This window comes from Mesoplodon densirostris, chromosome 14 (genome assembly GCF_025265405.1).
Source record: "Mesoplodon densirostris isolate mMesDen1 chromosome 14, mMesDen1 primary haplotype, whole genome shotgun sequence".
NCBI classification, from domain to species: domain Eukaryota; kingdom Metazoa; phylum Chordata; class Mammalia; order Artiodactyla; family Ziphiidae; genus Mesoplodon; species Mesoplodon densirostris.
Genome location: NC_082674.1, coordinates 38,102,007 through 38,115,003, shown reverse-complemented (window position 1 = coordinate 38,115,003; position 12,997 = coordinate 38,102,007). Strand labels below are relative to the sequence as shown.

The following is a 12,997-nucleotide window of genomic DNA, read 5'->3' as shown; positions in this document are numbered from 1 at the left end:
CTGATGGCAAATGTTAATTTCATTGAGCAGATGTATAGTAACATAACCTTGAAACAAATCAGTGCTGGTAGGTGGAAATATTTGATAGCCACCCAGAATAAAGGTAGGGGTGTGTGTGTGCATGTGTGTCAGAGACTGAGTATTATATTTCATGGGGTGAAGGCTGAAAGTTTAGATTTAAACAAAGGAAGCTAAGAGGACAAATTATAATCCAAAGGGATAAATCTATAATGATAGCATTTTAAGCTTCATCAGCAGGGGAGGTTCTCCTGGGCAGTAGGAGCCTCCTCCTGGCTCCTGTCTGGCACCCCTGAAAGGCAGGGGAGCCATGGACGAGAGAGTGAGGGGTTAGGAATGGTGCCAACACTTCATCCTTCTAATCGAACAGCTGGCAGAGGTCACCCCTGCTTACACACCCCTGATTCCTACTGCCCACAGGATAAAGTCCATACCCCTTAGTTTGGCACACACACACTGTTCAGTCTGTAGCCAGTCTCTCTCGCTCGCCTTCTGCATCCTTTATTTGACTGGTCCAAGGCCCCTCTCTAGCCCCTAACCATCCTCTAAGAAACAGTCAAAATGCTGCCTCCTCTGTGAAGCCTCCCCAGATTCACTCTGTGGACATCTAAGACACCATGTTTCTCATTTATTTAAATTATAATTTGTCTAAACATCTCTTCTCCTTGGTGAGCTCTATGATATAGGAATCAGTTCTATCTTCCCAGCATCTGGCTCAGAGCCTGGCTCCCACTGTGCACTCAGTACATTGAGATGAGTGAACAGCGGGTTGCAGGCTGGGCCTCAGGGCACAGTGCTGAGGAAGGCAGCAGGACTGCCACTACTGTTGCACAGGTTGTGCACTGCAGAACCCTCTGGTGCAAATGGCCTTCCGGAGAGTTCTGCATGTAGGCAGCAGCCCTCAGAGACACAGAGCAGTGGCCAGAGTCATGGAAAGCCTGGCCTGGCCCTAGAATCAGGTGACAATGTGAGGAAGTGAAGTGTTCCAAGGCCAAGGGAGTGGAAGACTTCTCCTTGCTTCCTCAGCTCTTCCTGTCCTCTCACTTCTGGGAGGGGAAGTATCGGCTACGGATAAACATACAGGTTTTAGCGTCTCAGGAAGCTGACCCCGAGCCAGAGGCTCTTCTTTTTTCCCAGAGACTTCACCCTCACCAACCAGCTGACACAGGCACGACCTCTTCTGAATCTCTGTAGGTCAAAGTTTCTCAACCTCTGTGCTAATGACATTTTGGACTGGATACTTCTTTGTTCGGGGGTTGTCCTGTGCAGTGCAGGATGTTTAGCAGCACCCCTGGGCTTTACCTCCTAGATGCCAATAGCACCCCTCCCCTCCAAGTTGTGACAACTAAAAACATCTCCAGATGTTGCCATATGTCTCTGGGGGATGATGGGGGACAAAATCACCCCTAGTTGAAGACCATTGCGCTAGGTCATCCATAATGAAAGGGCCCACCTGGGGTGCCAGCAAGGGGCTCACAGGAAAGTGTGTCAGGCTGGTGTTCAGGGCCCAGGGTGAGTGACCAGCTCTGCTGGGGGTGTTCTGGCTGCCTCGGGTGCTACAGGTTTTTCCTTAGCCAGCACCTGGTATAGTGTCTGGCACATCCTAGATGCCCAATAAATACGTGTTAAATAAATGAATGAGTGAATGAGCATACTCTGTTTGCTTCCTTCACTGCTCTTATCCCAATTGTGACCACATATGGATGTGTTTTTTATTTATTGCCCACCTTCTCCCGCCGGATCACAAGCTCCACAAGGCAGGGATGACGGCTGTTACGCTCACCAGTGCTTACTCAGCATCTAGCACAATGCCCCGCACACTGGAAACACTCAACAAACGGTCGTTCGTTGAATCAGTGAATGGGGAGGGAGGGAGGGAGGGAGGGAGAGAAAGAGAAACAGATGCAGAAGGGAGGAAAGAAATGAGGGGAGGGGAAGAAGGGAAGAGGAAGGAAGAAATGAACTGCAGAAAGAAGCAACATGTTCTGCTGTGGCATTTTCCAAAATATGATACATGTCCCCTGCCAGATACCTGCGAAATGATTTTAGGTCATTTTTACCATTTTCATGGGATAATTTATGTTAATTAATTATGACAAGTGATACTCTTTCCATTTATGATAGTTACATAACATTTCTTTATAAAATACATATAATTAGGTAGATTTGGGGACTTGATTGAAAAAACGAAACTAAATCACAGTAGAGCGGGTATTTGGATATGGCAAATTCTGTGACTGAGGCACGCCGACTCTGAACTTTGGGGCATTCTCACGGGCGAAAGGAGCCAGGACCGGAAGTCAAGATTCCTGGGCTGTCACGGCCTCAGCCCAGCGGGGTGACCCTTCCCAGGTAAGCTGGTCTGCTTACCTTCCATACACCTCAGCTCCCCCAGCATTCCAAGGGGGACAGGTGACTTCACTTACTTGCCACAGTACAAGTGTCTTACAATGCAGCGACGGGTATGCTGAGCAAGTACTAAGCACTGTCACCTGTGAGGGACTATTTGTTGGCGGGGGCGGGGGCAGTCTCTCTATTATATCTGAATCCAGCGTGGCCACAGGGATCTTGAGTGGACGCATCTTTTTTGATCAGTGATGCTGTCGTGGACACAGGTGCACAATGCCTCCCTTCCCTCCCCCACTGCAGGCCCCGGAGGAAGACAGGTCATGGGTGGCAGGTAAGGAAGGAGGGTCCAGCCCCAGAGTGCAAGCAGCAGGGGTGACCCCAGTGCAGCAGGGGTTGGCTCTGCCCCTCTACAGCACTGGAGGACCCAGGTGCATGGAGCCTTCCTCGGGAAACACAGACGTGGTGGCCCTTTCCCACAAGAACAGTAATTTGTCCCAGACCCCATTTCTGGCAGGAGCGGGTGCAGTGGGCTTGAGCTCCCAGCGGTGACTGCCCTCCGCCCCTCTGCTCAGCAGTGAGCAGAGGTGGGAGAGAGAGAGAGACAGAGAGAGAGACAGAGAGAGACAGAGAGACAGACAGAGAGAGAGAGAGATAGAAAGGAGGAGTGGGCAGGGAGAGAGAGAGAGGTGGAAAAGCCAGGGGAGCAGAAAGTGGGTGAGGGCCAGTGACTCACAGCTTTCAGGATGCTGACGGCCTCCTTGCTGAGCCAGACTGGGTAGAGCACGTCGTCATGGAGGATGGACTCAAACAGATCGTCCTCGTTGTCGGCCTCGAAGGGGGGCTGACCAGCCATCATCTCATACATCAGCACCCCCAGGGCCCACCAGTCCACTGAGGGGCCATACTCCAACTCCTGCAGGATCTGTTTGGGAGACGGGCAACGTCAGGGTCCACCGAAGGCTGCCCTCTGTGGCTGAACCTGCGCCACAAGCGCCCGTGGGAAGACGCACGTCTCTATTTCCAGCTTGCTCCTCTGTAGGGCGGAGCTGCCTTACATAAAATTAGGGGGCCTCCCTGGTGGCGCAGTGGTTGAGAGTCCGCCTGCCGATGCAGGGGATACGGGTTCGTGCCCCGGTCTGGGAGGATCCCATATGCCGCGGAGCAGCTGGGCCCGTGAGCCATGGCCGCTGGGCCTCCACATCCGGAGCCTGTGCTCCGCAACAGGAGAGGCCACGACAGTGAGAGGCCCGCGTACCGCAAAAAAAAAAAAAAAAAAAAAAAAAAAAATTAGGTTCTAAATCAGCAAGTTGAGTGAAAATTGAGTTTGGGAGGCACCAAAACCAAACTTTCAAAAACCAATACCCACAGTCTGTCTTCCAGGGAGAACAGACTGCTTCTTTGCCCGAGCACCAGATGAAGTTCCTGACTTGAACTGAGGGCCATGTAAAAAGCTGTGCACATTTTTGACACTAAAATTGGGGTGAGTGAGTGCTTGCAGCAAATTTGGGTCTCCCATTGCACGCTCAGCCCAGGGCACGGCTCACTGAGTGGAAGGGTGAGCGGAATCTTAGTCCTCTTTAAATGGTGACAGTGCTGAATTTACGGAGGCCTGTGCTCTTGGAAAAGAAACTAGAGTTAATAAATCTCCCCACCCATTTGTGTTCTAATCATAAAAGACCACTGTGCACTTGCATATTCTGAGAAAAGACCCATGACTTTCCTACGGCTCACTGATGAATCCTTGTTTTCTTGCCTCTATAACGCCCCAGACCCCCTTCTTTTTATTTGAGGTGTTCCATAAACATTCTCCCTATTCCAAGAGCTCGAATCAAATCCTCTCCTTGGGTGTCTGGTGCATTTCATCTTTGATGGTGGCCATTTTTCTTATCTATGTTCTCTGCCTCTCTCTCTTTTCTCCCTCTGACCAAGTGTGTGGAGTCAAAGTCACTTAGGTTACATGCACGTATGACATGATACTGAATACTCAACACCATCGGCTTCCTGCAGAATGGTGTGTAAGGACTGCAGTTTTACAAACAGAATCAGAATGTCAGTGCACAAGAGGAATTCTACTGAGTCAAGAAGCTGCAGAACTTTTTGAAAAGCAAGTAACTGCCCCATCCCAATTCTTCTTTAGCACTGGCCATGTGCTGGAAGGAGATGGAAGATCAACCAGGTTGTATCCAGTTTCACTCCAAGTTTGGCGTTAGATTTCTGGGTGATCTCAAGTCAGTCACTTGACTTGCTCATTTATCAGATGAGGCTCAGATTCTCAGCTTAACCTCACAAGATTAATTAAGGTGGAAGATTTTGAAAACCTACTGCAAAATACAAAGCTCTATATAATTAGAAGGTGGTACTAAATCCAGTTTTTCTTCTATAAGGTTTGGTGTCCACGTTTATATAGAATGTAGCAGGTCACTGATGTGTGTTTGGCTCAGAGCAGAAATAATGCTCAGTCACAGCAGGACTGGGCATGGTACTGACCAGAAACAGGCAGGTGGGTGGGAGGACATCTCTGGCTGCTCTGAGCGCTGTCATTCTATAAAGAACTCCAAAAGGTGAAGGCTGTGGAGAAGCACGGCTGGAGTGCATGTACCCAAGGGGGGTGTATTTTGAGGACTCCCCCCAAAATAGGCAAAGTCCATTCCGGCTTGCAGGACACCCCAGGCAGGTAACTTCTCAGGTAACTTGTTACAGAACAAGGCTCCAGCTCAGTTCTCAGATTCCAAGATGGAAGAGGAGGCTGAACCCAAGTATCTAGACTGGAGTCTACTCAAAATGCCCTTCTAGAGGTTGTAGATTGCTTGGGATTAAATCAAAAGATGGGTAGAAGCATTTTGAAAACAGTAAAAACATGCACATTTTAGGACTCCTCAGAATTTAGAATGAAAAGGATTGTGAGCAAATGCAGCCAACTTTAAATTATTTAGGGCTGGTAAAGCTACTTGGTTAGGACCTTTGGTCTCAGCCCAGTGGTCAGCATAGGGTATCTGTAAGGTCAGAGCTACAGGCTCCACTGAGGAGCCAGTAACTCTGCTCTGTTCCAAAGGCAAAGGGAAAGCGAAAACCCAAGACTCCCTCAACCTTGAAAGACCCAGCAGCCCAGCCTGGCTCACCGTGGCACCACCTTCAAGGTCATGGTTATCACCCATCTCCTCCAGAAAGCTTTCCTGGATTTCTCCAGCTTTTCTCCTCTCCTCTGACACCCTAAGACCCTTGCCCTAAGATCTGGCAGGCACTTTCCACATATTACCAGCAGTTGAGCTACTTTTTTCATGGTCAGCTGTCTCCCCAGGGCATCCATAAGCCACCAGAGGGTAGGGGCTCTATATTTTTCTGAATCTACCCCTGTGACCAGCCCAGTTCCAAAACTCAGGGAGACTGGCTGCCAGGTGTGCCCACTGTGTGTATCTTCCTGGGCATGCCCCCTTCTCTCCTGGGCTCTGAGGGCCTTGGTGCTAAGGAAGCCACCCCCCAGCCTTGGGGAGTGGCACAGCTGGGTTCTGTGCCTCCTCGGTGTGGTGGGGAGGTGGCCTCCAGGTGGCCCTGTGTGTGCTCAGACAGGAAGGCGCTGGGGAAACCACAGAGCAGCCCTGCCCACCCTTCCTCAGGCCCCTCCAGAGCTTTCCTATTTTGGGTGGCATCTTTTCTAAAATTCCCCTTAGGCTTGGCCCTAATTATCTGTTTCCTAATCGCCTTGTCACGGATGGAGCTGGTGAGAAGGGCAAGGCTTCACATGCCATGGGAGGGCACCTGGTGCAGCAGCCAGCCCCTTGATGGGTCAGAGCTAGGGTAGAAGAGCAGGCATTGGGCCTGATATGCCAGGCACTACCCAGGGCTGGCCGCCATTTGATGGGGAGCGGAGGCTGGGCATGGAGAAAGGAGAGGGGGGGGCTTGGAGGTCAGCCAAGGGCACACAGTGGGAAGAAAAGCCCCAGGGCAGAGCTAATGCCTCACAACGTGTCTCTGGTTTCGGGGTTAGCCAGGTGTCTCACAACCCCTCCTGTTTGAATACAGGCTTATGCTTTCTGAAGCATTTCCATGCTCTAATCTCATTAGATTCTCAAAATAGCTTGATGAGGTGGGTAGGGCAGGAATTATTTTCCCATTTGAAAGATGAGGAACCTGAGGGTCAAAAACATTTTGCCACTTGGTCAAGATCACATGGGGGCATTAGTGGTTAAGTCTGGCCTGGAATCTCAACTCTCAGGACTGTGCTTTTCCCACCCCACTGCACAACCCAACGACCACGATGACTGTGACGGAGCCACCACGGACCCAGCACTTACTGTGGGCCAGGCACTGTGCTCAATGCTTTAGCGGCATAATTTCATTTAATCTTCCCATTGACCCTTTGATAAAGGTGGCGATACCCTCATCAGCTGTAATTTGCCTACAGTAAGACCAGGGATTTCATTCCGAGTGGAGTGGCGATGCTGCAGAGTTGGCACAAGTGTAGAATGGCAAGGAAGAGTGTCTAGAGCCCACTCTAAACAGAGACCAGAGTTATTCATTGTGAGTTTCACCAGGGGATTGCCTTTTGTGAAAGTTGTGTGGGTGTTTTGTTCATCATAAAGTGAATGTTTATCTTGCGCTGGGTCCTTGACTAGTACACTGGGCTGTCAACCCTTTGACTCTGGCATCAATTCACAGAGGACCTAGAACCAAGCATTCTGATGATAAAGAGTGAATGAGGACGGTGGTAGAAAAAGCAAGTCTCAATCGAGAGCTCTTGCTTTCAATGATTTCTCCTTGGAGGTTAAATCCCTAGTGTCCCTGCTAAGAGAACATCCTAGTAGAGACAGACTGAAATCTCTGTTCTTCAGACCTTTTAGAAGATGGAGGTTCCAGTGAGAATTTACCTATTACCATCCTTACTCTATGACCCTCCTCAGGCCTCCCCGTGTCTTGTCTGGGTTGTGGAAAGACTCTCAACCATCCTTCCCTGACCCTCTGGCTTCTGATCTACACTGCTGTTGCCTGTCTTCTTTCTGGGACAGGTCTGATGATGACCCTCCTTCTACTGGGAAACCCTCAGTGGGTCCACAGATCCTACAGAATAAAGGCCACTTTCCTTGGTCCTTTTTCTTAATCTTGTTCATTACTAAGAGCACTAAGAAATCCTCTGTTCTAGCCACACTATTTTCCTTTCTAAAAATGGCCAAGAATGTTCTCATCCCCTGGTCTTTGCTCATGTTGGAGTATCATAAGTTCTCATTCATTTATTCATTCAACAAACCATTACTAAGAGACTGACTAGTGTGCCAGAGTTTGGGAGTACCCAGATTAGAAACACAGCCCTGCCTTAAAGGATTCAGAGCCCAGGGATACTGAGCCTCCTTGCCTGCCCCACGCCCACTCCAGTCCTTCCTGCTGTTTTCAGGAATGCTCCCCACTCCATACCACTGAAGGAAATCCTGCTGATTCTCTACAACTCAATTCATCCACCAGGTGCTCTAAGAAACCCTCCCCCACCCCGATCCCTGAGGTTACCGTCTTGTGTTGTGTACCTATTTATTCTGCTTAATTCATTGTTTACTTATCTGTCACTCTCTTTAGACACAAAGTCATTTTAAGAGAGCCACCAGGGTCTTAGTCAATTCTTCATCCCCACATGACTTTGTGTCTAGCAGGTGCTCAAACAATGCCCACTGGAAGGAAATGAAATCTGGCTGTGCTGACCCCTCCCACCATGGACAATGTTTAAAAGGGATTGGTACTTCCTTCTCATCTCACATGTGTCAGAACACTCAGGACCAGTTTTTTTTTTTTTTTTTTTTTTGTGGTACGCGGGCCTCTCACTGTTGTGGCCTCTCCCATTGCGGAGCACAGGCTCCGGACACGCAGGCTCAGCGGCCATGGCTCACGGGTCCAGCCGCTCTGCGGCATGTGGGATCTTCCCGGACCGGGGCACGAACCTGCGTCCCCTGCATCGGCAGGTGGACTTTCAACCACTGCGCCACCAGGGAAGCCCAGGACCATTTTTATTAAGTATTTATGACAGACTGTGTCTTAAATCTGAATCATCACACACTAGATATCTCTCAGTCTAGGCAAGACTGACCCGCAGAAACTGAAAGTAAACAAACACTTTATGATGAACAAAACACCCAAGCAACTCCCGTGAAAGGCAACCTATTGGCGAGGCTCACCATGAACGTCTCTGATCTCTATTAAAATGAGGCCCAGGCACTCTCCTCTTCCGGCTCAATCCTGTGTGCCTGCTATGCGGAATCACTGCTGCACTAGAAATGGCAACTACTTCTTGGCTTCACTGTAGGCAAATTATAGCTGATAAAGCTAATCACTGCCTTTATCAATGGCTCTCCTTTAGTCTGGTTATTAAAAAATGAAAGCGATCATACAAGTCAACAAACGTCTCTTGGTCCTAGTTTCGCTGGTGGCTCTGGACTGGGGTGAGAGGATGCTCAGTGAGGGCCTGGCCAGCTTTGGGGAATGGCCTGCCACTCTCAGTTCACCATCATCTCCCCATCACCACCATTTCCTTATGGAGAAATCGGCAAGCCTTCCACCTTGCCTTTTCTCCCTCCTCCCCGGAATCCATTCTGGTTTTCCAGAGCCTCCCCCAGCACCGCTGGATGACCCTGGCATGTGGGGATGGACTCAGGCCTCAGGCCTGGCAACAGGAGGAGGTGGCCCTTCGCCCACGGTCCTACCTCGGGAGCGATGTAGTCAGGGGTCCCACAGAACGTGGTGGTCGTCACGCCGTTCAGAATCCCTTCCTTGCACATTCCGAAGTCGGCCAGCTTGCAATGACCTTCTGCATCCAGAAGGATGTTGTCCAGTTTCAAATCCCTATAAGATGGGCCAGAACCACATGGTTAGTGCTTCACTCATCCCAGTATGACCTTTTTGAGGTGGAGAGGTGTGCACATCTCAGGGAAATCTGCTACAGAAAGGAAAGTCTTCAAGGAGGCTTGATCTGCCAACCACCAACCCCAGTCCAGGGCTCTTGCCCACAATGGCCAACCCCCAAAAGTGCCCCCCATTCATTCCAGCCTGAGGGAGGAGCTTCTGTAACCTCAGGAATGTCTTAACACGGCTTTGGTTTAAAGAAGTCGGCAGCCTACTATATGCTGAAATTCATATTATTCAGATCTTGATAAGAGAGAAAGAAGGAACTTATGCCCCTCCCTTTATCAGTTAATCATGGGGATCAGGTGGTGGGACAAGACTGACACATACTGGCACCAGTGAAGCAGATAAACCACATAAGAACCAGGTGCTACTTTATAGGACACTGACTATGTGAGCTGTTGTGTTTTGGGGGGGGGGGAGGGAGACCACTGATGGCTGGCGCAGGCAGGGAGGGCTCCCAGGAAACTGACTCTCAAGAGAAGCTTGGCTAGGTGGAAAGGTCTGGACAGAGCATGAAGAGAAAAGGTGGGAGGGAGGGGAAGGCCAACACAGTACATGCAAAAGGCAGTGAAGAGACCAGAGAACTGAGTCCCAGTAAATGGTGAGGCAAGACAGACATGTTGAAACAAAACACGAAGGGCCCAGACGCCAGGAGGAGGGGTCTGAACTTCATGCTGAGGGGCTGAGGGTCACTGAAGCCCCAGCCTGCACAAGTGCGCACGACGCATTTGCAAGATCAGTCTCTTAGGGGCAAGCAGGCCAAGCAGGGGAAGGGTCTGGGTGCAGGAAGGAAGGCCCATTGGTTGCAATAACCAGGCCCCATAGAGCTGGGTGGTTCTCAGGCCTCAGCCAGTGCAGCTTCCATATGGCCTATTTTACAGTTTGGGTTTCCCCTAAGATCTCGTATAGAATCTAGGGTCCTGGATAAGAATTCCCCTACCAAGTCTGCAAATTCCAGACCTGTCCCATATAAAGATCTAGATGGAGGTCCTCACCCTGGGTCTCTCTCAGCAGTCACTCTGGGGTGGGGGGGTCTCGCAAAGAAGGCCAACTCCCCGGCACACAGAGCAAGAGGGGCCTTTCTCACAAGCCTGCTGGCGTATGGACTTGAACTCCGGCCACCGTCAGGAATCCAGGCCTGAGTGCAAAGGTGGGGCAGGAAACACTCTAAGGCCAGCCTGTCTTGCACCCGTGGCCCCATTTCCTCATACAGCTGGGACTTCTTGAGAAAAGAGAAAGCACATAAAATGTGCTGCTCTAAGCAAATGCTTGGGAGCTACAGAAAGAAGAGTGTGCCTGAGCCCTTGGGACCAGGGCTCCCCGAGTCCCCACCCTGGCCACCGTGTGTGGTCAAGGCTCCGCTCTGGCTGGGGTAGGGGAGCAGTGAGGGGAACATGACTCGGGTGCAGGCGGCCTGGGTTGCAATCACTACTGGGGTATGGTCCTGGTGCAGTCATCTTTCTGGTCTGTAACCCCATGTGCTGGCGTGAAGGGTTACTGTGATGAGGTGTATGAAAGTAGCCGGTCTTTGATACCCTAACACCCGCTTCCTTCACGAGGAAACTGAGAGGGAGCCGGGTGTCCTGCAAACGTTTGAGTGGTTGAGAGGCTGACCCACGGCCCTGCTGAGTTAGGGCCCCTTACATGCTCTCCAGTCTATAGAGGTGCCTTTCCAAGACCTACCCTTGCCCACCATGATCACCATGGCAACACCCATGCTAATAGTAACCACGACCCGTGGAAAGCACCTGGTAGTCTACAAACCACATTCGTATTCTGAACAACCCTGAGAGTGAGGAAGAGCACACTCTGCACGACGGTGGCAGAAACAGGCACAGGGAGACTGGAAGAGGGCAAGTGACTTCTGTAAGGTGACAGGGTGCTGGTGGGACTGTGACGTGAACTCAGGTCCCTGGCTCTGAAGGCTGGCACCGCTGCCTCCGTGTACTACACTCCCCTACCTTCCTGCCTTCTCAGTGGTGGGTGACTTTCAGTGCCAGCCACCAACCCCAAATATATAAAGGACCCCGCATGCCACCGCACAAGCACTCTCTTTTAAAGCCTTTGTTGTCATAGGAAGGACTCATTCTCATTTGTATGAATGGAATAGATTCAGAAGATTCTGAGCCAACCCGAACCTTGCCCTTGTGCTGGAAATTGCGACTCAGTGTTTCCGGCCCATCAGGCTCAGCCTTTCCTTCTGCTCGGGGGGGCTTCTACTCAGAGCAAGAGACGGTGGACCACCTAGTTTCTCCCCACCTCCTGCTCTTCTCTGCCTGCCCTGGCCCAGGTGCACACCGTCCCTGGGCTCCCTGCCCCTCCGCTCCCTGGAGAGAGAAGTCACTCCTGCGGAAGGCCCAGGGTGGCCACCAGGGCCGAGCATGTTTTGCAGCAGCTGCTCCTCTGCTGTGGCGAAGGGAGGCCCCAGGCCAAAGCATTTCTTCCCACTGTCCTGTCGATGACGATGACGCCTGACATCTTCCTTGGAGTCCCCCTCCACTGCCTGTATTTATCTAAACTCCAACTCCCCATGGGAAACCAAGTCCCAGGGAAGAGTTAGTGATTTATGTTCCTTTCCTTTTGTAACAGGAAAGATTAGCACAGCTTGAAAGACCCCTGGGGGCCAGAAAGGCCGCTACTGGAACTTTATTTCTCTGGGGGGTCTTCAGTTTCATTAAAAAGAAAAATACTCATACCACAGAGACCAAATTTGTCTTGTCCCGGGCTCTAAGTGAGTTCCTGAATGGGGTTTCAGGGGATGGGAGAGCTCAGGGAAGCCCAGGGCCATACTTGCTCAAGTGGAGAAAGAGAGAGGAGAGAGAATGCCCTTCCCTGCAAGGGAGAGGGGACAGAGCCTGCAGAAAGAAGGTGGTATCCCCAAAGTTCTGCTAGCTGCACAGCTGGCTGAGGGCGGTGGTCCCCTCATGATCTCCCTCCTGTTCTCCTATCAGCACTGCTGTGCCAAGACCCCTGCCTTTCTAGCTCCCATTCCTGCCCTAAGATTTCTCTACTTCTTGGCTTTTAGCGTTGTCTCTTCCCTAGAGGTCCCTAAGCCTGCCTGGGAAGCAGGGTCAGGAACAATCATTTCCCAGCCTTGCCTGCTCTCAAGCCCAGCTTGCAGGGCAGGGTGACTGGACTTTTCTTTTTGAGAGACAGTTCCCCTGGCACTCGGGTCATGGTTGCGCACACAGTAAGTAGCTGTCAAACTCGTGGACTGACAGCTTTGCAAAGAGGGGCTCCTGCCTAGATGTCAATCCTTCTCTACTCAGTCCCCAAATACAAGGCCAGGGCACTTCTGAGGACTGGGATATTTTTTTAAGGAGTAGGGTTTTTTTCTTTTTTTTTTTAAATAATGGAAACAAATACAGCAACATCCCTTTCCCTATGAGCCAATGTAACTAGCCTTTATTTATTAAGTTGATCTATTAATAGTTTTATTCAATCTTTTTCAATAGGTAATACATTTGTGTATTCATAAAGTCCAAAGTGTAAAGGGCCTACAGGAAATATTCTCCCTCCTGCCTCTGTTCCCCAGACACCCCTTTCCCCCCTACAGGCAATTGCTTTTTACGCATTCCTTGTGTATACTCTTGGTCACACTTTATACGTAAATAAGAAAATGTGAATATACATTCATTTCCTCCCTTTTAACTGAATGGGAGCTTGTTATATGCACTCATTCATACCTTGTATTTTCAACTTATATATTGGCTATATTGGAGATCTTTCTGTCTCGGCACATGAAGAG

At 50.4% G+C, this 12,997-nt stretch overlaps 1 protein-coding gene across 3 annotated transcripts in view; it reads right to left on the bottom strand.

The window, feature by feature from the left end:
- Nucleotides 1-12,997, bottom strand: part of PRKCE (protein kinase C epsilon) — a 548,717-nt gene that overhangs the window by 51,856 nt on the left and 483,864 nt on the right. For all 3 annotated transcript variants that reach the window (XM_060116774.1, XM_060116775.1, XM_060116773.1), the window contains 2 exons: nt 9,048-9,186; nt 3,101-3,289 (listed from right to left, as the gene is read on the bottom strand). In XM_060116774.1, the coding sequence (XP_059972757.1) occupies nt 3,101-3,289; nt 9,048-9,186 (328 nt within the window). The remainder of the gene's footprint in view (nt 1-3,100; nt 3,290-9,047; nt 9,187-12,997) is intronic.